Consider the following 19,736-nt stretch of genomic DNA (forward strand, 5'->3'; position numbering starts at 1 on the left):
AACTTGGTATTAACTAGGTCTACCTACTCACTGATGAGACCTCAATAAGGGTTGAAACCAGTCTGAGTAGTGACCTTCTCTCATAATGTAGAACAGTAATACAGCTCCTAGGAGCTAAGTTCAGATTATGGGTAAAACTCAAGAATAGTGATCAGAGCTTGCTCCACCCTTTCTATGAGTTGCCTCAGTTTGCACTACCAAAATGGGTCAGGTGCTACTATCCAGGTATTTGCTTACGCTTGGAATTGCCGAACTTTATATAGTTTCTATATTTGGGATGAAACTCTTTGAGTTTCTTATTCGGCTAAGAAACAATATGGGATGCAATATCCCTTAACTTAAATAACTTCTAAGATTTTCTATGATGTCCCCCAACAAGGCTTACAACCTACATCTCATAAAGAGTTCAGTTTTTTGGGTTGTCTGTTAGTTGGATTGTAATCCAATTCTTGGTACATTGATCCTTGTCAGACTTAATGAGATGACTGTTGTGTCTTAAGGACTGTAACACTTTCATTTCAGTTATGAGGAGGGTCTGGAAAGTTCTGATAAACACCTAGAGAAAAAATGATATTAAAGTAATTGATATAATCACAAGAAAGCCCATACTAGTAGTGGAGTTACGAAGGTAACTTATGTTCTTATATTCTTATGAGTGAATAAGAATATAAGAGTAAATGAGTTCTGTTCGATGTTGAAGAAGAAATCTAAGTAAGGTATCCTTTTAGGAACTATGGAGAAATCATGCCCTTTTGAAAGAATAAGTATGAAGTGCACTTGGCTTCATGACAAGGGATTGAATTTATAATCTAAATGTTGGTTGTGTTTATTAAATGAATGGTGCAGAGAATGTTAAGCCACAGTAAGAACTATATTGGAAAGTTGAAGATATACAGTTGAGGTAATAAAATTCCAGAGAACCTAAATAAGATATATGTTAATAGCTTGTTCACATTTAGCAGCTCATAATTGACAGCAGATGAGTGATAGGCTTGCATTGAAATAAATATTATGAGCACCTGGGGGCTTGATCAATTCCTTCAGCTTGCAAAGTTTGCAATAATCTTGAGATTGCAGCATTTTCTGAGAAAAGCTATCCTTGCTTAGAAATTACCTTCTAGCACTGATAGTTTTCCAAGTTTACTGGTCTTAGTTCTTTCTTCCCCATGAAGGATTATTAATTGTTGCTAAAGAGATACTTGTGCCATAATAGGTTTCTTCAATTAACATAAAAAAACACAAGAATAAGTAATTCTATTTATTAAAGGCCATATATTTCAGTCTGATTGTTACAGGCCATCATCAGTGGCAACAACAGTTAAAAATGGAACATGAACAATAGATGATTTGAAAAAGTTGGGTTACTATGTGATCTCTTTAAAACAGTATAGCATCCAGGTGGAGATAATGCATGTGACAGGAACTGATATTAGAATAGGTCAATGACTGAAAAAGAGAGCCAAAGGCTTCACTTCGGCAATGCAAAATCATTCAAATTAAGTAGATATTGAATCCAACATTATTTCATAGCCAAATATAGAAACTACAAGGGTTTCATGCCGAATATAGAGACTATAAAAGTTTGCGGATATGAGCGTACGGCAACCTTTCATGACAGGGCAACTCATAGTAAAGATGGTGCAAGCTCTGATCACTGTCCTTGGTACATAATGTAAAACACATCACCTAGGAGATGTATGATGTTATACATTATGGGGAGAGGTCACTATCCAGACCGGTTTCAACATTTTTTGAGGTCTCATTCGTGGGAGCTAGTGGGTACATTGATCGATTGCATAATAAAAGAGTGACTTTTCTTTATAATTAAACAGAATCCATAACAACAGTAGAGTTTCCCCTTGTCAGACTTAGTAATAATAATGAGATGACTTGTATCGTAAAGTACAAGTTCAGCATCACTTCATTCTGAGTATTCTTGGTCTAGCTTCATACATCTCCTAGGAGATGTGTTTTACATTATGGGAAAATGCCAAGGACAGTGATCAGATCTTGGCCCACTTTTACTACGAGTTGTCCTGTCATGAAAGGTTGGTGAAAGCTCATATCCACTGAGACTTTTAAAGTCTCTATATTCGGCATGAAACTTGTAGTTTCTATATTTGGCTATGAAATAATATTGGATTCAATATCTACTTCATTTGAATGGCAGTAGATGATTTTTAAGTGCTTAGGATATTACTGAATTTTGATACAAATACAACCATGGGCTTAGATGGAATACCAGCTTGTATATTAGAGAATGTATATGGAATTTGCACATCTGCAGTGCCTGTCAACAGGCTGAGAAGTTTCATCTCTGTAATGTTCCAAGAGAGTGGAAAGAAGATAAAATAGTTCCACTGCAGAAACTATGCTTCACAATAGAATTAAAAAATAGTTATAGTCTAATCAGTATTTAAAGTGCAGTAGTGAGGTTAGTAGAAAAGTTTTCAAAAGCAGAATTCAGGAATTAGTAGATGGGAAATATAATGCTTTTTTTTTTAGTGAGAGGAACAGTGTAGTTTTGTAAAGTACAACTAGATTTTTTGCCTAGAGAGTAGCACATGAGTGAAATGGGTTGCTAAAATTGGTTGAGTGCTCTGTCAGAAGAAGAATTATTATTATTATCAACAAAGAAAAGTGACAGAAAACAATAATAGATGAAGAAATAGTCAACCACGAAATAAGAAAAACAGACTGAGAACACCTGGCATCAGATTTAGCAGATATCTTATAAAACAACATTAAACTCACACTGGAGGAAATATATAAGAAACTGCAAAGAAAGTCAGAATTCGTTCAAAAACAACACAAAATCCTTGGATAACACAAAACTTAATCCTAGAAATACACAGAAAGGACGCTTTATGGAAAGAATTAAAGCAATATTCAAATAACACAGCTTTAAAAACTGAATATAAGATAACCAACACAAATCAGAAATGCAAAAAGAAGCTACTACAGAGACAAACTAACCTCTGCACAAAACAACATGAAACAAACCTGGCATCTGATCAATGAGATGCTAGATTGTGTTCCCAACACCACCACCTCCGAAACCATAAAACACAGCTTCATGAAAGATGCAAAACCTATCCAACAACTAGCAAATGACTAAACCAATACTTTGCAGACTCCATCGAAGAACAGCACAGAAATATTCCCTCAATCACAAAACGTGACCCTACACTCGGACCACAATCAAAACAGACATTATGGTCCCAACCATAAAAGAAGCAGAACTTCTCTCAGCAATACATCAAATCAAACCAAACAAAGGCCCAGGAATTGATGGTATAAGACCTAACGATATCAAGCAACATGCAACTAGCTTAAGTCCTATCCTACTAAAATTAATAAATAAAATATTTAAAACAGGACAGATACCATGTATGCTAAAGACTGCCATAATCACACCCATATATAAACATGGAAAAAAAATTTAATCAGCAATTACAGAATCATAGCAACATTACCAATTATCAATCAAATTATGGAGCGGATCATACTGAAGAATCTCACAGCATACATAGAGACCTTTCATATTATCCCCAAAACACATGGTTAAGTTAAGGGGATAAAAATCCCTTATTGTTTTTCAGCCAGTAAGCGAAACTAAGATCGAAAACTACGATCTGAGTGTTTCATGCCGACGAACTGTCGGCGAATCCAAGCATAAGTGACCACTTGGTAGTGCCACACCAAGGCAACTCGTTGCAAAGGTGGAGTAAGATCTCTCACTATTCTTGATATTTTCTCATAAATATCAAGAATATTTATGAGAAAATGTAGGGTGCACAGAAGGCAAAGCACTATGCCTTCTGTGCACCCTACAAACTAAACAGACTAATGTTGCTACAGTACAAAATGATACAACTTATCTTTTGGGAACAAAGAGACAATAACGACTTTATATAAACTGCAATGTCAGAACACAAATTACTGACAGTAAAACATTTATGTCACTATGCAGCTTTGCTAAAACATTATTTCGATGCCAACTACAGGACAGTCAGAAATACATACCGTATAACAAGACCTCAGGCAACTAATTATATCACACATAAATACAATAATCACTACGGATAGGTCACGCGAAACTTTTACATCCCAGACATGATAAACAAATTACCTTTTGAATACAGAAACCTTCCAAACTACAATAGCCTGAAAAGAGCTCTAAGGACATACTATGAACAAGAAACACGCACCCAAAATACCATACAAACTTAATGAAACACAATATATTCATTCAGGCTTCCAGTTCAGCGACGCATCAAGACATTCCAAGTTGTCGTGTGTGCACGGGTGTGCGCGTGAGAATTTCTCAATCAACGGCTGTAGTGGAAATCGAAACCTATTAAATATCAGCCTTCTTCCCAAAACAGCAAACAAACCAATAAATAATACTAACTGGTGATATCATCAGATAAGCTTATGAAATAAGCTTCAAGGAAGAAATTTGAGAAATTACATCTCATTCAAGATCAATAAAAAAAAGGGGGAACACAAATCCATATATCACATTTAAGTGCTGTATTTACAGCGCTTAAATATATTAAAATCAAAATTCTAAATATATATAACTCATTGTTATATGAATAAATGAGGTATTATTATTATTATTAAAACATTATACGGAAAAAAAAGAAAAAAGAAAGAAAAATCTGTACGAATTTCATTGTTACAAAAAAAAAAAACAGAATTAAGCCTGTTGTAAATATGTATTCTTATGTGTTGTAAATATCTAATCATAAGCTGGCTGAAATGTGTGAGAAGATGGGTGTACAGTTTGTTAATGTGTGGAATGAGTTTGAGGGCTGGAGTGAGCTGTATGGGAGTGATGGACTGCATTTGAGTGGTTATGGTGTGAGTCACTTGGAGAGACTGCTGCTGGAAGGTATAGAAGTGAATAGAGAGAATGAATCAGATCAAAAGGGGAGCGATGTGGAAGAGCAGGAGAGTAAGACAGGAAAGATTGAAGAAGTGGGTATGAATGGGGAAGTGAGTGGTATGAGTATAGAAAATGAGAGAATGGGTGTGCAAGAGGAGCAGGGAGACGGGGAGGCTCAGGGTGGACAGGGATACACAGCGTGAAAAAGGTGGATGCTCCAAGAGGAGGTTCCTTTCTTGTCTACACATAAGAGCATGTGTAGACAAGAAAGGAATGGGATGACCAGAGATCAAGAGGAAACAGTTGGAATTGAAAAGGGTTCTGAAATGAAGAAGCAGAAAGGGAAATGGCCCCAGTCGAGCATGGAGAGATCACATCAAGTGAGTGGTATTAGTGGAACTAGCTGTAGATCCAGAAATGAGATGTTGTGTTTGTAATACCAATGCTAGAAGTATAAGAAACAAGGCAGATGAAAGGGTTGCACTAATTGCGTCTGTTTACCCAAAGATTGTTGGAATAAGTGAGACATTGTTGGAAGAGGATGACATCCTGACAGGAATAGAGATGGAAGGGTATGATGTGTTTCGTGAGGATAGAATGGGTAAAAAGCGAGGGGGAGTGCTATTGATGACAGAGAAAGAGTTATGTCCATACAAAGTAGAGATGCAAGACGGAAATAGTGCCAGTGGTTTTGAGGCAGTATGGTGTGAGATAGAGGTGAAAGGAATCAAATACTTCGTGGGATGTTGTTACAGACCAGGTAATGTGGATGGTGGTGATAGTGAAATATATAGTCAAATTAGCCAAGCAAATAAGAAAAGGGTGATCATTATGGGCGATTTTAATTACGGCAATATACACCGGAATGATGAGATGGCAACTGGAAGTAAAGAAAACGAGTTTCATGAGGTTTTGAGGGATAACTACCTCAGACAGTATGTAACAGAGGGCACACGAGGATTAAGGGTCTTGGATTTGGTCATCTCATCAGAGGATGTAATTATAAATAAGGTGTCAAATCATCCACCAGTTGCTCAAAGTGACCATGAGGTGATTACCTGGGTGGTTGCCAGCAGTGCGAGGACCCCTGTGAGAAAAGGGTAGATGTGGAACCACAAGGGGGGTGATTATGAAGAGTTCAGGAGACAGCTTGCGGGTGTAGCGTGGAATGAGGCGTTAGCTGGAAAAGAGACCAATGCAGCTTGGGGGATTTTCAAAAACTATCTAGTAGATGCAATGTCTAAATGTATCAAGGGTGAGAAGGTTAAATAAGGTAGGTGTGAAATGGATGAATAAAGAGATTAAGCATGCGATACAGAGAAAGAGGGAATTGCGGAGGCAGCATAAGAGAAGTGGAAATAACCAATTTCATGAGGTCTACAAAGACCAGGCAAGGAGGGTGACTTGGTTGGTGAGAGTAGCTAAAGAGAGGTATGAACAGCAGTTAGCTAATGAAGCAAAAAAGAATCCTAGGGAGTTCTTTCGATATGTAGCCAGCAAAAGAAAGAATGATTATGGAAGGATGACATTGATAGGAGAAAATGGTATAAACAGAGCTGTTGCAGAATGTGTGTGGTGGAGATACTTAATGAGCAGTTCATAAAGATCTTTCAATCTTGTGAATGTGACGTCATGAAGAGATTGAGAGCTGTTGATGATGGGGAGGAGAGACTGACTGTAAGTGAGCAAGAGGTGTTTGGGGAGTTCAGTAAACCAGATGTAAATAAGGCTGTGGGACTTGATAATATATCGCCATGTATTCAGAAGGAATGTGCCAGGAAGTTGACACCTGCCTTGACATATTTTTTTAATACGAGTCTTGCACTTGGTCAAGTTCCTAAGGAGTAGAAGGAGGGCAAGATTGTGCCACTTCATAAAGGAGGTGATCGAACTCAAGCATCAAACTATAGGCCTATTTGTGTGTCAGGTGTTGTGGTTAAATTGTTGGAGAAGCTTGTGAGAACTAGGATCCAGAGTTGGGTTGACACCAATGGTATTATTTTTGATGGACAGCATGGATTTACTAAAGGGAGGTCATGTTTTAGTAATCTACTTATTTATTACAATAAAGTGACTGCTTTTTTGGACAGAGGAGAAGGATACACAGTAATATACTTGGATTTCGCAAAGGCTTTTGATAGAGTACCTCATGATAAGTTGACAGTCAAACTAGAGTAGATGGGGTTGGATATTAGATTAGTACATTGGATTGGAGACTGGCTATCTGATAAGCATCAACAAGTTGTGTATGGGGGTGCGATATCAAGGAAAAGGAAAGTCTTTATTGGAGTGCCTCAGTGGTCTGTTTTAGGGCCATTACTGTTTAACTTGTATATTAATGATATTGGCGGAAGATTTGGATTCAGATATTCAGTTGTTTGCAGATGATGCAAAGTTGGGACGAACCATAAAGAGTAGTGAAGATGTTGTGGCCTTACAAGAAGACTTGAATAAATTGAGTGATTGGGCACCTGAAATTGGGATGTGAGTTCAATGTTGCAAAATGTAAGGTTTTAAAATTTGGAAAACAAAGATGGGATGCAGAATTTATGCTTGTTGAGAATATATTATTGGAGGTAGAGGAAATAAGAGATCTGAAGGTGATAGTGGATAAGGATCTAAAATTTAGGGGACACCTCGCCAAAATTGTGAAGACAACACATAAGCTTCTGGGAATGATGCAGAGGACATTGACGTGTAGATGTAGGGAGATTCTTGTTCCGTTGTATAAGGCTTTGATTAGGCCACACATGGATTATTGTGCCCAGATTTGGTCACTGGATTTTCAAAAGGATGAAGAGATGTTGGAATTGGTCCAAAGGCGACTGACTGAGGTAGTTTCTGACCTCTGGAATGTTGAGTATGAGGAAAGATTGAGAAGATGTAATTTGCAGAGTCTAGTGGACAGGAAGAAGAGGGGAGATATGAGAGAGACCTACAAGTTGGTAAGGAGTTGTTATAGGATCAATGGTGGAGAAGTTCTACAGATAATAGTGGGAGATCAGGGGAGAACCAGATGTCATCCCTGGAAACTGTATAAAGAGGGTGTGAGTAGGGGAGTGAGAGGCAGGTTTTTTCATGCACAGTTGTGAATGATTGGAATGCTTTGCCTGAGAGTGTGGTGTCTGCACTCTCAGGCATATCATACCGTGTCTTAAACACACTTTGAGTGTGTTTAAGACACGGTATGATATGTGTGTGATAAAAGGACCTCCCATGTGAATCTTTGACTTAATGAGGTCTTGGGGTAATAATAATAATAATAATAATAATAATAATCATCATCATTTTAATAATAAAAAAGGATTGAATTTAAAAAAAAAATATAATCAATGTATGTTTCATATGTAATCAAATGCATGTAATGTAATGTATGAATCATATGGAATCAAATGCATGTAATGTAATGTATGAATCATATGGAATCAAATGCACATAATGTGTGTATCATATGTAATCAAATGTATGTATCTTTATTATTATTATTATTATTACGTGAATTCTCAAGAGAGTCCAAAGACTCATCAATGGAGGGTACCTACTCTAAAGCTCTGTCTCCACCACTCAATCCATCAACTGCAACAAACTGCAACTACCATCATCTACACCAATGCCATCTACCACCCACCACCACTAGTATTTTCACAGACAATCACAAACATCCATGCCCAAAAAGGGGTTTGAACCAGCAGCCTTTCGGCTGGAGGACGGATACGCTAACCGCTCGGCCAACCACGCTAATCATATGTAATCAAATGTATGTAATGTATGAATCATATGTAATCAAATGTATGTATGAACGCAATGTATGTATCACATGTAATTTAAATACGTAATCATAAATTTTAATAAAAAAAAATACCTCCATGCAGTAAAGGGACTCATCGTGAGAGGTCCTGCTTTCATATGCAGAGTTTATTACACCTTGACTTAAATGCATTCACTTTACCTGAAACTCACCACATTCTCAGGCAATGCATTCCAATCACTTACCACTCTCAATGCAAAAAATCTACTCCTCATCACCATGATCATACCCACCTTATACAGCTTCCAGGGGATGGCCTCTCATTCTTCACATCTCCAGATATCCTATGAAAAATCTCATCCATGTCACTCTGGTAATTACCCCTGACCAAATTATATGTCTCGATCATGTCTCCCCTCTTCCTTCTATCCACTGGCTCTGTAATTTGCATTCTTTCAATTTTTCCTCATATTCCACACAGAGACCAGAAAGCAATTTGGTCAATTGTGTCTGAACCCTCTTCAACAGCTCATCATCCTTTTGAAAACCTGGTGACCAATTCTGTACATAGTAATCCATATACAGCCTGATCAAAGTCTTATACAATGGAATCCAAATATTCTTACTTCTACACATCAGTGTTCTCCACATCATCCCCATAATCTGCTGCAGTCTTCTCGATTTTAGCAAAATGTCCATGAAATTTCAAGTCTCTATTGCACCATTATTCCCAGATCTTTCATCTCCTCCACCTCTTCTAAAACATCCTCACCAATCTGATACTCTACATCCCATCTTTGCTTCCCAAATTTTAAAACCTTACACTTCGCAGCATTAAACTGATATCCCCACACACCCTCACCCATTCAGACAGTCTATTTAAGTCCTCTTGCAACTTATATCTGCTCTACTTCTCATCACTCTCCCTAACTTTGAATCATCTGCAAACAACTGTATATCCGGCTCGACGGAATTTTTAAGCGCCTTTGTAGTGCAATCGGAAGAACGGCAGTACATTGCGTCCTTCAATTGGAAAAGGCCTAAATTCAATTCTCATCATCACAAGAGGAATCTTTATATAGGTTTCTTCAAATGAAGGTGAGTTCGACAATCTCATATGGAGGTAGCAGTGTTTTTCCACAGAAATTTGAGTTTTTCATCCTGCATACAGACAAATCTGCATTGAGAACATGTGCAATTTACAAACAAAAAATACTAGTTATGGTGGTGGGCAGTAGATGGCTTTGGTGTAGGCGATGATAGTAGTGGCAGTTCGCTGGGGTGGATACAGAGCGTTATCGAATAGGTTCCCTCCCTCAATGAGTCTTGACTCCTTGGAGATGTTATGTAATAATTTACATTAATATCACCATTTCAGCCCTTTCCAATGTCATTTACATGCAGATTAAACAACAACAAATTAAACCCTATGATGAGTTCATAATTTTCATCACATTCATTTAATTAAAGTTTTATTGTTTCTTTTTATCATGTGAGTCTTGTCCACGAAATGTGATAAACCTTATTGTATATTAGTTGTACTGGTGGGTTAATCGTTCTATAATCTGGAAACCCACCTCTAAACATGAAAACAGACCCCTGGGGACACCACTAGTGACTTTCATCTTCTGGGATATCACTCCCCATACACAACCTGCTGATATCTGTCAGACAGCTAATCTACAATTCAACCCCCATATGTTCCAATTTAACTACTAGTTTGTCATGTGGCAATCTATTGAAAGCCTTTGTAAAATCTAAATATACTACTGTACATGCATCCTCCTTTTCCAACATATTCATTACTTTGTAATAACAAGCAAGCAAATTGCTAAATCACGATCATCCTTTAGCAAAGCCACGCTGTTCATTAAAAAGAATTCTACCACTGTCAACCCAATTCCGAATCTTTGTCCTCAATAGCTTCTCCAACATCCTGACCCATCTCCAGACAAGGACTGGCCTATAATTCGAAGCCTTAGTCTTATCACCCCCTTTATGAAGCAGAACAATTTTGCATCTTTCCACTCCTTTGCAACTTGGGCTAATCTAAGACTCATGTTAAAAATGTAAATTAAAGCTGTTTGTAACTCCCTGGAACATTTCCTCAAGACACATAGTGATACACCATCAAATCCCATGGCCTTGCTGAAATCAAGCTTACTCAATTCTTCATATACTTCCTGCTGACTCATCATTATCATTGGTTCCTCCCCATTCCCACTGCTTATAGTTCTGTATTATGTTACAATCACAAGGTTGGAATACTTAAACTGCTTATTAAACACACCTCTACTATATACTTCTCAGTTTTTTATCATTCTCTTATTATTATTACTGACCAACATCATGCTCCCATAATCATTCTTTCTTCTACCGCCTACATTCCATAAAAAAAAAAAAAAACTCCCTAGGATTTCTTTTAGCTCATTTGATAACTGCTGTTATCCTAGCAAAAGTGTGGTATGCTTACTAAGTAACCTAAGTAAACTAAGTAACTAAGTCACCTTTCTTGCTTACTCTTTGTACTTTTCATGTAACTGATTATCTCCACTCATCTTGCTACCTCTGCAATGCCATTTTCTTCCAGATTGCATGCTTCTGGAATACACTCAGTCATTGCCTTTTCCCAAATACTTCCTCAACAGAGAACAAGAAGCACACCACTCACAATCACATCTTCTGAAAAAGTCATTAGATCTAAAACTCTTGATCTTCATGTACCCCCCCCCCTCTCCTTACATACCGCCTAAGAATGAGAGTTGGATTTTCTCTTCCCTGAATTTGTAGTAGTTATAAGAGATTTTACAATATTAATTCAACCCTGAAATTTGAAAGCAAAAAAAGATGGCATACAGCATATATACCAACTTCAACTTTTAAATGATGTTGTTTAACCCTCTGGAACTTCTTGCAAAGGTTACTACTTTCTAAAAATCTTTACTTATAGGAATACTGTAAAAGCCTTACCACAGTTTCCATTTATAGGAGGAACTGAGGATTTAGATATTTTGTAATATGGAGGTAGTGAATTTGGTTGAAAACGTTTCTTCAGTTTTTGCAAACATAACACATTCTCACATCTACTAATAACAGATGCTACAATATCCCAGTCAATGCCAAAATCTCTTCTGCTCCATGTGTAAACTTTTTTAATCTAGAATGGAAAAATAAAAGACATAAAAATAAAATAATAAATCAAGAATGATAAAATGCTAAACTAGAGCTGAAAAGTATAAGTAGAATAATAATAATAATAATAATAATAATATTATTATTATTATTATTATTATTATCCCATACTACGATTCCCCACAATGGGCATTTGCAGCATAGGATAATAATATAATCACTGTAGATCAGGTAGGTATTGTGTGATTTACTATGGGATTCCTATGATGAGTTCATAATTTTCATTACATTCATTTAATGAAAATTTTATGTTTCTTTTTATCAATTTTATCAATTTTTTATACAATTTTGTGAGTCTTGTCCACAAAATGTTGTAAACCTATTGTATATTAGTGGTACTGGTGGGTTAGTAGTTATATAATCTGGAAACCCACCTCTAAACATGAACTTTTTCAAGTCACTTGAGGCCTCCAGTAAACAGGATAGTGATCTCGCATCTAGTAATGAAACAAATCTGGTGATTAAACATACATGCCTTGCAGGAGGATTCAAATCCACAGCCTACTACTGGCTGGAGAATGGAATCTGCTCAGCCAATAATGCTTACAATCCATTTGCTATTCACTTAGAAGTCAACCTAGTCAACTCATTTACCATTCATAGTAAAAAAATATAGTCTTCACATTTTTATAGCTACTAGAACTTAATTCCCAGGGATGATTTTATGCTTAGTCTCTTCCTGATAAGTACCAAAAGACTTCTTGCATTTATTCTATGAATACTTGGAGCAATGTATACATATTGCTATCATATTCCCTCTTTTACAACTATTTATGCACCTCATAAGCATTCTCTCAATGAGCACTCCACAGACCTATATTAATCTATATAAAATCTAAAATCAAATTCACAATACCTTAAAAACTCCTGCAATGTTATCGCTTCTCTCATCACAATGGAAACCGAGTGATAACTAAATCTATATACAACAGTCCATGTATATCTAATAAACGCCTTCTATATGGATACAACTATCTCAATATCTCTAGTTGCCAGTGTCCTGCTTAATGTAGCAGCAAGACACTTGCAGATTTTTCCACCATACTTCTCAACTGTGATTTTTCAACTTCAGATTTCTGTTGGCCATCATCCATAAATCCCGAATCTTGTTTCCTGGAGCACAGTTTCACCAATACAGCACATAGCCATATACATTTATTTGATTATTTACATTCAAACTAGCAATCCTAATTCATTTTTCCAATTTAAAAGTCTATTTAAATCTTCCTGAAGGTACTTGACATCTGCATCACTCATTGTAACTCTCTCCAAATTTGCATCATCAGCAGACAGCTGAAAATCCTCTGTCGGTCTTTATGAAATATCAATAACAAATAAGTTGAACATTAACGGTCCAAGAACAGAGAATGGTGGAATACCACTAGTTACTTTTCTTTTATGGCACATTGCCTATCCACACAACATGCTGGTTATCTTAGGTATCTTATAAACAACCTATCTCCTACCTATCTGATCTATTATCCATCCCCACTCCTTTCAGCTTATCATTCACAAAGGTGACAAACACCTCCTGAAAATTTCAAAAATATTATTATTATTATTATTATTATGTGACACCTCCAAGGAACCAAAGACTCATCGAGGGAGAGCACCTACTCTACAACTCTTCATCTCCACCATCCACCAACTACAACCATAGCTAGTCCACCATATGACTTTATATGGCCTCCTTCTTATCTCAGCTATTCATTGCTTTTCATAAAATGCAAGTAGACTGCTTAATCAAGACCTACTATTTATGAATCCATGCTGAATGTCATACAGACTCCTATATTTATCATTTCAATCATATTATTCTCTCCAACACTTTGACCAAAACCGCAGACCAAGCACTAATTTTATTAATTTGTATTATTTTGTCTTCCAAACATCATTGGGATTATCCTGATTGCAAGTCTCACATTAAACAACCAAGACAAGGTCATAAAAAACACTTTTGCAAATTCCCTTTAAACATGTGGCAAATATATCATTCATTCTCACAGTCTTATTAACACTTAGTCTAAACAGCATCACATACATTTTGGATTTATTCACTTCTAGTCCCTATAGTATTTGTTACCCTTCTAAGTATTGCACAGTATCATTTCATACTTGTGAGAATTATTAATAATTCCACTGTCCATATAGAAAGTTTATGCTAATGTTATCAAATGCATTGATAATGTCAAGCACAACAGTAGAGGTTTCTTCAATCTTTCTATAGCATGTGTCAGGATGAAAACAATGCAGGCAAGGGGATCTACTATGGAGCTTGAGTGTAAGAGTGATAAGATCTTAATAGTATATATCTGGTTTAACTGTGCGAATGTGCAGCTCACATCTGCACAGTTAAAAATACATGGTCTGCTGTGAAATGGGGGGGGGGGGGGATTATGAGGAAAGAGAAATACTAAACAAGCAAAAGAGTAATTAAAGTCAATTATGAGGACTACAGAATATGAAGTGGTTTGCTCTCTCTCTCTACAATGCGATTAAAATTTGGTTCTGCACATAGTTGGGTAAATGGATGAAGAAGTGGAGGTAAACATGGAAGAAGAAGATCCAAGTAACAAATGCTATGTAATCTCTAAACAAGAAGACAATAGAGGCTCTTATTAGATTATACATACACACAAACAAAAAAAAATATCACACACTCACACACATATAATATGTGTGTGAGTGTGTGATATTTTTAAATTTTTCATAGGGTATGAGGATGTGGAGAAGGAAACAAGAAAATATATCTGGGCAATCTAAAATTGTGTGATAAGTTACAAATAAGTAGATAAGTGAGCGAACACCATTTATGGTAATTTAACTGATGTTTTATTTATTTATTTATTTATTATTATTTTTTTTTATGTTGAGCCCACCATACTTGTTGCCAGCCTGGTTGGCTGAGTGATTAGCATATCTGTTCTCCAACCAACATGCTACAGGTTGAAATCCTGCTGTGGGCATGGATGTTTGCGATTGTCTTTAGGTGGGAGATTAATTTCATCACCCGGTATGATACAATTGACCCACTTATTGGAGACCTGGCCTCTAGAGCAGACGGTTTCTGGACTATATAAAACAAAATTAAATTAAAAATACATGTTTGATAAAAATAGGGAAAAAAAATCCTGAGTCCACCATGGTAAAAAATGCAATGTAGGTTTGCAAATAACCTTTTGTGAGTGGAAGCTCAGCTCACAAAAGGTTATTTGCAATAACCATAAAAAAAATACATGAGAAGTTGTTCGAACAACCTATAGCATGTTGGTGGCACCATTATGGGTCAGGGCAGGATTAAGTACACCTGATGCCCTAAGTTGGGTTGTTTCCCTAAACTTAGGGAAACAACCCGACAGTGGTGCTTCCATTGGCCCTTCAGACTAAATAAGCGCTGAAGGTGAAATAAGAGATTTAAAATTCAGCTTCTTCCAGCCCAGACCCCACAACTATTGTATATTAAATAAAAAATTCTTTTTTTTTAACACTAAATAGCAGTAAACAATATAAATAATTTATTTATAACTAGAGTAATAGAAAAAATGCAAATTTTCAACACTGTTTTATGCATTTCTTAATAAAAATTTTATTATAAGGGAAAAAATGGAAATACAAAAATTTATTAAAAATGATTTTTAATCACCCTCCCAAAGACTATAAAGCAAAATAAGATCTAATGTTATCTGAACTCTAGGTCTATGTCTGACATCTTCAATATTTTCAACTTTAGTCACTTACCATACCAAAGAAAACTTTTTTTTAACAGTTCAAATTAAAGTCGAACATAGCAGATAAGAACAATTACAAAAAATAGAGTTAAGGACATGATAACCAGAATTTTCTATTCTGGGAGCACCACAGAATAGAAAATTCTGTGGTGCTCCCATTCTCTTGGTGCCCTAAGCAGATGCTTAATGATTAATCCAACACTGGATTAATCATTAAAAAAAAGAAAGGTTCTTCACATCACAGACAGGATATGAATTCAAGTCTTTCCAACCAAAGGGCTCTGTCAAAATCAACTGAGCTACATACTTTTGTTATTAAATAAAATAATAAATATTATGAAAAAAAAAGCATTACTTGAATATAACCCAAAAGCCATGACTCACTGGAGGTTTTTTCAACTAAAAGTCTGGATTTTAGTCCAGGCAACTCAAGTTTTCTGCCAGTCCCATAACAATATTTAAATAATGTTAAATGTCTGCTTTGCAAATAAACTAAACTTTAAAATTGGCTAGAGGCAGGAGGACTAAACATCCATTATATTTGCAGGAAATAGTATAAATGAAGTTCAGACCTTATAAGAAAGCATATTAATTAGCAATGTGTATCTTTCACATATAAAAAGTTTCTTCAATTCAGTCAGTAATGACAATGCTATTTGGTTGGACAGACTGTGTTCAAATGTCATCTGGGGGTTTTCAATTGAGAGTGAGTTTGCCAGCCTCATGTGGAGTGGAAGTGTATTCCTCTCAAAAACTCAAGTTTATCATCCCTCAGGAGAGGTATACACAATCCTGAAAACACACACAACTGACAGCTGTGACAGATTATGAAGATAGGATTAATTACTGCTGGAGTGGTTGGCTAAGCCCTTATCATATCCACTCTACAATCAACAGGATGTGGGTCCGAATCCTACCATTATCGTGGACGCTGGTGATTGTCTTTAGGTAAGAGATGAATTTCACTACTGCTGTGAGACCACTGTCTCACTTATTAGAGCCTGAAATGGCTTGTAAAAGTTCCATATTTTGTCTCTAGAGAGGAGGATTTCTGGATGAAGAAAAATAAGAAGCACACACAAATAGAAAATAAATGAATCCCAACCCATCCACTGCACACTGTGGCTGCTGCACTTACAACGTTTCATGGGTTGAGAGTCACATTAAAAAAATCGCCCACAGGGCATTAATTAGGTTTCTATGAAGCCAAGTTATGAGATCGTGACAGGTCATTGAGAATTACACATTAAGATGGAGTGATTTAAACAAAAATCAAATTAAATAAAAATGTTCACTCCGTGCAGTAAGAGTTGTTTACTCAATGTACATTACTACCATGAAGGGAATTAGATAATCCGGAAACTATATATCAACTATCTTATTTTTTTCAAGCTCCTTCAGGCCTCTAATAAACAGAATTGTGGTTCCACACAAAGCGATGAAATTTGCCTCCTATCTAAATACTGATTAACATCCATAACAGATTATTTGAACTCATATTATATTATATAAAATGGAGAACGGTGATGCTATCAATCCCAACCATTCCTCCATATTCACTTACATGCAAGCTCTGTTGAAAAAGCAAATTATTAAAAAATTATAGTTGAACTTATTTTATTATTACCTATCATATTTAAATATCCCTATTCTGTCTGCACGGTTAGCCTAGTGGCTATGTGCTTCGCAACCATATGCCTGGGGAAGGAGTGTCTTAGGTTCGATTCCCATTGACGACATGAGGAGCTTAAGGGTCTTTCTCAGCCATAGCCAAGTTAGCCAGCCTTGGGCATGGACAGTAGGGCTTTTTCCTCAGTTTATCTGGGGTTTTTCATCCCACAAGGCAAACTAGCCCCGTGAACACACACACACACACGGATACAGTCAGGAATACTTAAGACAATCCCTCCAGCCATAGGTCTGAATTGTCAGCTATGCCAGCCCCGAGCCCGGATAAAAATAAGGGGGGGGGGGTTTGAGGTGGTGCCATACCTTCCCATAAAAGGGGCTCACGGCCGTTGATCACCATAGAAAATGAATTAATCCCCATTCTGAACTTCTTTGAATGCTTTTTAATCTTGAATCTACTCCCAGAACAACCTACGCTGTTCCTGGCATCAATTACTTCGCTTTGTCCATTTCTGTAAACAAACATTAAAAAAAAAAAAAGCTTAGATATATACAGTAAGATCGCGAGACCTATAGCATCGATGCCGTGTGTGGGTAAGAGGATAAAAAGAAAGAAAGAACCGGTTGACGTGTTCCTTGACGAGCTAAGATTGTAATCTTTGTGAAACAGATGGAACCTATCCCACAGAGCGAAGAGAAAGTTTAGTAAGTCTGGAGCCGATAAACAGATATTTTGCCGTTGATCTGCTTGTGTACAGATGATGATGCAAAGTATTCTTTATCAAACTTCTACGATCAGCTTTAATTCTGCGTGAAGCCGACAGTTTTAAACCAAGAGAGAGCAGAAGTGACATAATTTTTGGCACTGTACAACCTTCAGTGAATCTTCTTGAGAGATTTCGAAAAAATCCCCTTGAGTGCATCGATCGAATCCACCAAGCCCCTTGCACTCCCGTACCACGGCATTTTGTGGTACGGTAGTCATTCACTAAAACGATTCTTTTTCCGTGCTCCTAAAACTGGTGTTATTGAGTCGGAAACCCGATATGTGCTTCATATAAAGGAAGAAGAAGAAGAAAATAGGGAAAAAAAAGTTTGAACATGCAATGGTCGATGTTACGCAATGATACACCTGTGCGTTATCATCAGCAGCAGATTGAGACTTCAGTTTTGGGAAGAAATACTGAAATTAGGATACTGCTGAAAAAATACTTATTTTTTTAGCATTTCTCGTTCTATTAATATAATATAATTTAATTCTTCAATAATAATAAAAAAATATCCGCGCGCTGACATTTCACACTTCTAAAAATGTTAAGGCATTTTTATTTTATTTATAATAAGTATTAAACTAATAATTAGGTTCCTCCCTCCACCACACACACACAGACCACTACCAGTTGGCTGAAATGTTCCGGCCAAATAGAAAATCATCGCAGTTACTGATACAGAATTGTGTGTTGTCGCAACCACCAATGGAATATTACGAAATGATGCAAACAAAAGGAATTTGAGTAAGCTACGCAAACCACTGCAACCGCTTTCGAATGGTTAATTTAAACACCTAAAATAGGGCCTTAACAGCAAGATGATGCATCTCAGTAGTAAAGTTAGAACAACAGAATATTTCACTCTTCAACTGGAAAAGATCTGAATTCGATTCTCATAGTGACGAGAGGGATCTTTATACGGGCTATTTCAATTGAAGGTAAGTTAGCCGACTGATACGGTTCGAAAACTAGGTTTTTCATTCTGCAGATGGGCAAATCGGCCATGAGAACACACGCAATTTAGAGTGTGTTGTAGTTGAAGGATTAAGTAGGGCAGTGGTGAGTTAGGTGTAGTAATAGCGTGCCGTCTCAAGATGAGTCCTTGGACTTTCTGGAGGTGTCACGTAATAATAGTAATACGTGACATCTCCAGAGTCCAAGTTCATGCCTTTAAATGAAACAATCAATGAAAATAGAGAAGTTTGAGTGCTAACACACAATACGGCATCTAAAGGATAGCGATCGGTGCGAGTTGTCTACGAACGTTTTGAAAAGCCTTCGAATAACTATTACCTCGTACAACCAAGGAATCATCGAAGGAGGGTATTCTACTCTACTGCACACAACTCACTCACACCAATACTTAAAATCTTCGTATGAGATCGGCTATCATCCTCAAATGAAAAAGTCCATATAAAGATTCCTCTCGCCAGGACGAGAATCAAACTCAGGTCCTTTCCGATCCAAGAGCACAATGAACCGTCGGTCTTCCAGTTTAAGTCAAGTTCTCACATTCGACAACTGTCTACTAGCATGCGTGAAATTAAAAAATCCTTCATCATTGTATTGATTGTATTGATATGAAAAACTCCAAAAGATTATTATTGAACTGATTCGCGTGATATCGCATATATATATTTTATGATTATATATATATATATAATCATAAAATAAATGCATTACAATTATTAGAGAACACTCAATGGATATTTTTTCTTGTATTAATCACCACCATATACATTAAAGCTGTACATATATATTATAAATAGAGATGT

The 19,736-nt window shown here is 36.6% G+C and overlaps 1 protein-coding gene across 2 annotated transcripts in view; it reads right to left on the bottom strand.

Moving 5' to 3' along the window:
* Positions 1-19,736, bottom strand: part of LOC150101936 (uncharacterized) — a 113,906-nt gene that overhangs the window by 93,030 nt on the left and 1,140 nt on the right. For both annotated transcript variants that reach the window (XM_090400499.1, XM_090400498.1), the window contains exon 2: positions 11,613-11,799. In XM_090400499.1, the coding sequence (XP_090256625.1) occupies positions 11,613-11,799 (187 nt within the window). The remainder of the gene's footprint in view (positions 1-11,612; positions 11,800-19,736) is intronic.

Source organism: Typopeltis vanoorti, chromosome 11 (assembly GCF_054136105.1).
Source record: "Typopeltis vanoorti isolate ZY-2024b chromosome 11, IOZ_Tvanoo_1.0, whole genome shotgun sequence".
In the NCBI taxonomy this organism is placed as follows: domain Eukaryota; kingdom Metazoa; phylum Arthropoda; class Arachnida; order Uropygi; family Thelyphonidae; genus Typopeltis; species Typopeltis vanoorti.